Source organism: Centruroides sculpturatus, unplaced genomic scaffold (genome assembly GCF_000671375.1).
Source record: "Centruroides sculpturatus isolate CEXI.00-Female unplaced genomic scaffold, Cexi_2.0 scaffold136, whole genome shotgun sequence".
Classification (NCBI taxonomy): domain Eukaryota; kingdom Metazoa; phylum Arthropoda; class Arachnida; order Scorpiones; family Buthidae; genus Centruroides; species Centruroides sculpturatus.
The window spans coordinates 654,634-663,323 of NW_019384534.1; the positions used below are offsets into that span (position 1 = coordinate 654,634).

The following is an 8,690-nucleotide window of genomic DNA, read 5'->3' on the forward strand; positions in this document are numbered from 1 at the left end:
TCTTTGTCTATTTGCATTGAAAGTTATTCAAACAATTAAAATAGATTACATTCAAGGTTATAAGGTTTTATATTATAATTATTATAAGGTTAATTAATTAGCCTTATGATAGCCCGAATGTAATCCAGCTCTAATTGTTTGAATAATTAAAAATTTGAATTGGTTTTAATATATAAATATATACTATATTTAATATATTTGATAAGGTTAGCTTTTGTTTTTAAATGCTTTCCTTCCTATTGGCACTAGGACAGTCTCTGTATACAGTATCTGTGCTGTGCTATGATGCAGAGATGTGGCCGCATCAGGCGGCACCGTGAGGGAGCGGCATAAAAAACATTTAAGGGGCAGAATTTCAAAGACTTGCATCATACTTAGAAAATCTACCGCACGGCCCTGGTAAGATACACCAAATAATAAGAATTATAGCCTATATAAGACTAATAATTTATATAAGTGGCGGCATTTCGAAGACTTGCATCATACTTAGAAAATCTACTGCATGGCCCTGTCTGTATAGAAGCCCATTATGGGTTTGGCCAGGCCCACAATGGGGGTGGCTGGATGGTGAGGGATGGCCTGATATATGCAGATGGACCACTCCCCAAAAAATTTCAGGGATTTTAGACACATCCAGATTTAATCCTAAGTACCCAGAGCAGAAGTGGATTTTTTAAAATTTAAACATTCTGACAGATTCACAAATTTTTGAAACCATAGACAAGCTAAGTTCATCAGTTCAGGTATGGATCATTTAGTAAAAGAACTGGTTTATGTGCACAGCATTCAGAATAATAAGAACTGGTTTATGTGCACAGCATTCAGAATAATAAAAAATTTGCTTCCAGTGCCAACACTAAGCATACCATTTAGAGTCAGTAATCCATTAGTGCAACAATACGGCTGCTCCCACTTGTTACCAATTTTGGCATGAAGAGCATAACTTTTCTTTACTTTTTGATGAATTATCTCAGACAATTGAAAATGGTACAAATGTTATATAAATAACTAGCAGATATGCCTAGGTAAAAAGTAAAAACAATGAACATTCAAATCAATAATACAAAACACACTTTATTAGAAAGGCGAACACTTTATCTTCATTGTTATTTAAGTTGTTTTCAGTCATGTAGAAAAATCAGGTGAAAATGCTGTCTTTTTGAAATAAATTGTTTTGTATTGTTAATGTGTATTTTTAAGTTCAATTTAAAAATAAGACAAGGTCTTTGGAAAAAAATGCTACCATTTTAAATTACTGTAATTATGTTGATTATTATCCGAGAATGTTGTAATGTACGTTAATGCTTTGGAAAACTGTCTATATTTTGCATTTGTAAATTAGTTTCTCAATGCATGCACCTTGTGTCGCATGGCACATATTTAACCAATACTCAAATTTTTCCTATACAGTAGAGTCCCAAAAACTTGGCCTAATGTGGACCAAAGGATGGCCAAGTTTGTGAAAATGCCAGGTTATCGGGAATAGGATTAAAAAAGAATGAGTACGAGTAAATCAGAAAATACTGTACTGTACAGGTACTTGTATGTATTGTTTGCTTGAGAATACAACAGAGAATAAACTGCCTAAATACACTTAAACAAAGGAAAAGTACTTACTTTATGAAGGCATAGAGTCTTTACTACATGAAAATGAAAATTAATGAATACACAGTGTACAGTAATTTACCTGATAAGATAGATCTCAGAAAAATACTTTATAAGGCATAAAGCTGTCTATAATGAAAATTAACTAGGGGTTTTTTTGCCCTGCCAGGGTGTGGCTGAGTTATTCAGACTGCCGAGTTATCGCGTGCTGAGTTTTCGGGACTGTTCTGTACTTGCAGCATATCCATTGTCACTCTTCCCATAGCAAGGTACAATTCTGTTGTTGCTACAGATTTCTAATGTTGCATGAGGATGAATGATTCTGACTTTGCAAACTTCAGAATGCAAAACACCTCTGTTGCAGAGTCACCATTTTTGTTTACAGTGTTTTCTAGCAGTAGTAGACAATGCGACACATGAATGCAAATGGGAGATGAAACTATGATAACTACTCTATCAACTGTTGTACACTACATATTTCTCAGGACAATAATTAACATAATTACAGTAATTTAAAATGGTAGCATTCATTTTGGAAGAATGTATACTAAAATATAGAAACTAAAGTACAGTAAAATGTGACCAAAATGGAAAGTTCTTTGGATTCAAGTGATTTTCTGTGTTTAAAACAACTGCTAAAAACAGAAACCTGCCAAATCAAAAAAAATATTCTGTACTGTGCAATTCCAGTTTACACAAGTTTTACTGTGTGTTTAGTTAATGCATATAAAAATTTATTTTTATATCATTGTCATAATTTCTGTTAGATTTTCTGTGTATAAGGCTCTATACAAAGCTGCCACAATATACAAGTATCCCTTGTATAACACAGTAGTTACGTTCTGAAAAAGTACTGTGTTATGCAAATCCGTGCTATATGAAACAAAGGATTAATGTAAAACATAGGGTTGCATTCCAGAAGTTAGCAAATGTATATCATTCTAATCTGTTACTAAGAGAAATGAGTTTATTAAAGCAATCAATAATTTATTTCCAATCAATAATTAATTAACAGTCATAATTAAAATTGCTTTATTATGCATAAATATTAATTTTAATTAAATGAGTGTGTTTTCTTTGTTACAAAGCCTTGTCATCATTTCAAATCTTTGTTGATCTTGATCAGAAACTAATAATTCAAAAAAAAAAATCTTGTGTGTATAAAAGCACTGAATTGATTTTACAATTGTCTGAGTTGCTATAATTGGTCAAACCATAGTTAGTTCTGTTTTTATGATCAATTCATTATGGAGTTATAACGAATTAAATGATTAAAATAATATCTGTTCTTGCAAAGTACAGAACATAGATAGGACTGTAATGCAGAATTTGTTTCATTTTAAGATAATAGACTTAGATAAAGATTGATCTTTTAGTAAATTAGTTGCCTAAAAACAAATTTTAAATTAATTCATATATACTTGTGTCCAACAAATAAGCATTATCATACAATCCATAGATAGGAGTCCAGGTATAGTCCAATAATTTTCATTGGATTAGCACGTGGAGAGAATGGGAAACCCAATAAAGTCCCATGAACATGTTTGGAGGTTCTGGTATTATAATCTGGAGTGGAATTATACTTTAATTGCTGCACCTAGCTCCACATTGCAAGGGGTGACATTACTGCAAGAAGATACAGACACAAGGTTTGAAATCCCATTGAGGCTTTGAGTACAGATTTCATTTTCACAGACAATAATGTCAGCACACATAGGGCTACATTAGACAATGACTTTGTTCAGACAGAAGATTTCTTGCCAGTGGGATTATTGCATAGAGTAGCATGCAAGATTTATGGACTTAAATCCTCTAGAATGTGTGGGGGAGCTGTAAGGAGATGAGTTGCATTCTTTTAATTAATAAATACGAATTAAATGTATCAGGTCAGTCCATAAGTTTGTGCGCATTTTTATCTACAAAAAAAGCAACAAAAAATTTTAATTAAATTTTATTTCAATCTATAATGTATTCACCATTATTTTGTACAATTTCTTGCCATCTTGATGGTAGCTTTTTAATCCCGTCTTTGTAAAATGATTTCGGTTTTGAATCAAAATATTCAGAAATAGCCTTTTTTACATTGTTCTCATCCTCAAAAGTTTTTCCTTTTAAAAAATTCTGCAAACTCCGAAAAAGATGATAATCACTGGGAGCAATATCTGGCAAATATGGTGGATGAGGTAAAATTTCCCAGTTGAAGCTTTGGAGTTGAGCAGTTGACGTTGTTGTCAGTTAGCTATTGACAGTTCATGTGGTATCCATTTTCCTAGCTTTGAAACTTTTCCGATTTGTTGTAGATGTCTATGAACAGTTCCATGGGATGAATTTAAACGTTCCGCAATTTCATCAACTGTTAAAGATGGTTCTGCTTCAACTAGTGCAGAGAGAGCATCATCATCAAAGTCAACGGGTCTTCCAGTACGAGCCTTATCCTCCACACTAAAATCATTATTTCTAAATCTTTCAAACCACTTCTGCGCAGTCCTTACACTAATTACAGTTTGATTATGAACAGTATTTAATTTTTTGGCTGCATTTGTAGCATTCTCATCACTTAAAAATAAAAAGTATAAAACATGTCTCTTATATTCATCTGTTACTTCCATTTTAACGAAACTAAACAACTGAAATGTTCCCAATTCTGAACAGTATTATATGAATGAGATCCAATTTAACACTTCAGTGTAAGAGTTATCACATTAGACTGGCATTTTTAACAGCAAAACAAGATTTTTCTCAAGATTATAAAATACGCAGGAACTTATGGACTGACCTGATATTAACTGTCTTAAAAACAAAAGGACATGAACATGATATCGAACATACTTCACTGATACATACAGCAAATGTTATGGACTGATACAGTATATTAGATTATGGGTGTTTTCTGTTATCATAATAGGCTGTTAGTCTTTAAAAGTGAACTTTATGTTATATTAAAGTGTAACCACCTTGTGGCCAAGAGATTTAACATATCACAATCAAGAGACGATGTAATACCTCCTCTTGGTGATTTGTATCTCTCCACATGTGTTTAGCAGATTAATTTAAAATGGTAGCATTCTTTTCAAAAGATCCTGTATTAACAGCTTTATAATTTCAATTTATTAGAGTAAATTTCTGAGTTTCATCTATAGTCTGTGATCAAACATCTTTTTGTCTATTGTCCATAGAAAGCACCATAAACAAAAATGATGACTCTGCAACAGAGAGTGTATTTTGTGCTCTGCAATTCACAAAGTTGGAATCAGTTGTCATTGTGCAACATGAGTTTCGCAGACAAATTCATTGTGATTCACCGTGTGTAAGGCAAACATTCTAGTTGCACAATGATGACTGATTCTGAATTGCAGACTTCAGAACACAAAATGCCTTCTCTGTTGTGGAATCACCATTTTTGTTTGTGGCACTTCCTAGTGGCAGCAGACAAAAATGGAAATGGTAAATGAAACTCAGAATTTACTCCATTGACTGGTGTATGTTGCATAATTCTTGGATAATAAGTAACAGGACTACAGTAATTTAAAATAGTAGCATTCTTTTTGGAAGACCCTGTATAACATTTAGTTTACTTTTGTATCAAATACTAAATCTATATACTTTTAAATTTTTCATGCCAAATATTTAAGAAAACAGATGACAATCTGTTAAAATTTTACTTGTATGTAATTAAGATAGTGTGTGAAAATTTCTATGAGTATATTATAGATTATTCAACAAATACCTTATTTTTTAGTTAAAAAGTGGACGAAAAGAAAGAAGCCTGTTATCGAAGAGAAACTTCAGTGTCTTTTAAATGAATGTGATTTTTACATCACTGTGAATTTGGATAAGTTAACAAGAAGTGGAATGCAATATAAGTTGGGAGAATTTGTTGCTACCTCCTTCGAGAACTGCAAATATTCTTTTGAAAACATTTCTGCTGTATATTTATATATTAGTGAAAATACTGATAAGTGTTTTTTATATTGGGAATCTCATGAAGAACAGGATAAAAAAGTAAGTAATATTTATATGTCTTTTATATAAAATAAATCCAATTTGAAATCATCAGTAGACTAGGTTAGCTATTCTTAACCCCATTTGGCCATGGTCCTCCATGAATCTCTTTTCTAATTCTATGACCTTTCTGTGAAGTAATGAAACTTTCTAGTAAGTTTCTTTCATACTTTTTTCCTACCAACTATAATACACATTCAAGTTATTCAAAAAAAGGTTTATTGATATAATCACTCAAAGAAAGTACTATATTAAGGTTTTGGTTGTAGCAATAATTTTTAAAATTTTTTAAAAATCCAAGACAGTGTGTGTTAAAACATTACAAAATTTGAAGACTAAACATAAAAACAGAGACATTTTGGAGTCTTTGTCTCATCTATTCATAACTGTCGGAACACAATTAACAATAGCAGAGTTGACATTTCTGTAAAGTCTCTTCTTTACCTATTGTATGCAAATGTTTCAATACACATTGTCTTGGATTTTTTAAATTATTATTTCTACAACTGAATTTGTTACAAGTATCTGATGCCAGAGGAATTTTTTAGATATTATAATTTGCAGATCACTCTTGACCAAATAGTTTTTTTTTTTAATTAATTTAAATTACTTTAAGGCATATAACCTATGACAGCATAGAACTTGCAGAAAATTGCTAGAATAAAAATAAAACCTTTGTTTAACTTACCCCATTGTGTACTCTATATTTATAGGAATAAGTTTACAATTGCAATTTAAAATTAGCATATAGCCCACCCCATTGTATAACTTGATTTTGTTTTAAATTTAAAAGGCTTTTGAAATAATCCATAAAAGATAAATGATAACCTATGAAAGGTTTTTGAAGTAATTAAAGGTTTTACATTTTTTTCTTTGTATGTGAAGTCTAAGTGTTGTTTTAACTTGCTTGGCCACATACTTTCATTTGAAAGTACAGGGTGTTTTGCTTGAAAGTACCCAATTTGATTTATCTATAAAAAATTAATGGTTAAGGATATAAGTTCACCAATGATTTTTATAAGAGAGAAAAACTCACTAAATTTCATTGAAAATATTACCACATCTCTGTGTATTCCAGCAGTCATGGTGACAACATCAAGGCAGTAGGCAATTTTCTGCTATGTACACTATAACATGTCCTGTCTCACAGTGGCAATTGCTGTGATGATGCACTTCTGAAGATCCTGCCTTCAGGATGCATAAACTATATCTTTCACTTAACTCCACAGAAAAAAATCTGAGGGATCAGATTGGGAAAGCTTGACAGCCACACTATCAGGCATACCAAACTGAAGCCTACACTTTCTCCTGTGGTGAACCCCTGACTGGACAATAATGCTCACAATTTGACTTCTGTGCCATCTTGAAGTACAAAAAAAATCTCTATAGAACTTGATGAGTTTCTCACCAGATGTTACTTGTTGCTTTTGCATAACTTAAACTGTTAATTTTTTATGGAGAATTAAAATTGGATACTTTCAAGTGAAATGCCCTGTATATTTACTCAAATCAAAACATGAGTAGAGAAGAGTTTTGTGGAGATGTAATGAAACTGTATGATAAGTGTCAGCAGTATTCCATAGAATACTGCTGACACTTATCATACAGTTTCCATAGAATACTGCTGACACTTTTTTATTTTGCTTAGATAACAGGTAAAATTATTTCTGAAAAGAATTAAAATTAACTATTACATAGTGAAAAAATTCTTACAAAAGTTAATTTTAAAGTTGTCTTAGATTTTATGGAAAATAATGAACAGTTTTGTTCTGTATGATATGCACAACATCTATATGGCATAATTGCGATACTTGAGCTGTATTTTGGTAGACAAACAACTTTACAAAACCCAATACATCGTACAGTAGAGCGTCGATTATTCGAATGTCGATCAACTGAAACGTTGGTTAACCGAAAGTGTTCCAATCAGACTGTGTCCTGCCTTATCGAACGGTTTTGATACTAGATTAACTTTTAAAGTATAATTTTTTTTTTTTTNTTAATTAATTTATTTATAATTATTAATATTAATAAGAGATGGCGCCTAACGCTTACCTCTAGTGCCAAATTAATTACGTAATTTATTTAGTAATTAGCCTTAAAACTAGCCCGATGGATTTACGGCATATGTTTGGTGATTAACCCCTGACTGGACAATAATGCTCACAATTTGACTTCTGTGCCATCTTGAAGTACAAAAAAAATCTCTATAGAACTTGATGAGTTTCTCACCAGATGTTACTTGTTGCTTTTGCATAACTTAAACTGTTAATTTTTTATGGAGAATTAAAATTGGATACTTTCAAGTGAAATGCCCTGTATATTTACTCAAATCAAAACATGAGTAGAGAAGAGTTTTGTGGAGATGTAATGAAACTGTATGATAAGTGTCAGCAGTATTCCATAGAATACTGCTGACACTTATCATACAGTTTCCATAGAATACTGCTGACACTTTTTTATTTTGCTTAGATAACAGGTAAAATTATTTCTGAAAAGAATTAAAATTAACTATTACATAGTGAAAAAATTCTTACAAAAGTTAATTTTAAAGTTGTCTTAGATTTTATGGAAAATAATGAACAGTTTTGTTCTGTATGATATGCACAACATCTATATGGCATAATTGCGATACTTGAGCTGTATTTTGGTAGACAAACAACTTTACAAAACCCAATACATCGTACAGTAGAGCGTCGATTATTCGAATGTCGATCAACTGAAACGTTGGTTAACCGAAAGTGTTCCAATCAGACTGTGTCCTGCCTTATCGAACGGTTTTGATACTAGATTAACTTTTAAAGTATGATTTTTTTTTTGTTTTTATATTTTTCAATATATTTATTTTGTTTGTACAAAATAAATAATTTTTAATGATACAATAGCCATGATTATTATTATAAAAATTTTCATTAGTCATAACATCAACGAAAAGTCAATGCGAAGTGACATGCAATGGAGAAAAATTTAAACACGGGATAGGTTAATATATTTTTTCGTACATAATCGGTTATCCGAAAAATAAGTTATGTTGGACCTCGAGGACAAAGAACAAGCCGAACGTGCTGAGTGTAGAGTAGTCC

At 31.5% G+C, this 8,690-nt stretch overlaps 1 protein-coding gene across 1 annotated transcript in view; it reads left to right on the plus strand.

Annotated features, from left to right (window-relative positions):
- Nucleotides 1-8,690, plus strand: part of LOC111623145 (E3 ubiquitin-protein ligase SHPRH-like) — an 81,801-nt gene that overhangs the window by 3,866 nt on the left and 69,245 nt on the right. Inside the window, exon 2 of the mRNA XM_023365629.1 lies at nucleotides 5,345-5,607. Coding sequence (XP_023221397.1) covers nucleotides 5,345-5,607 — 263 coding nt within the window. The remainder of the gene's footprint in view (nucleotides 1-5,344; nucleotides 5,608-8,690) is intronic.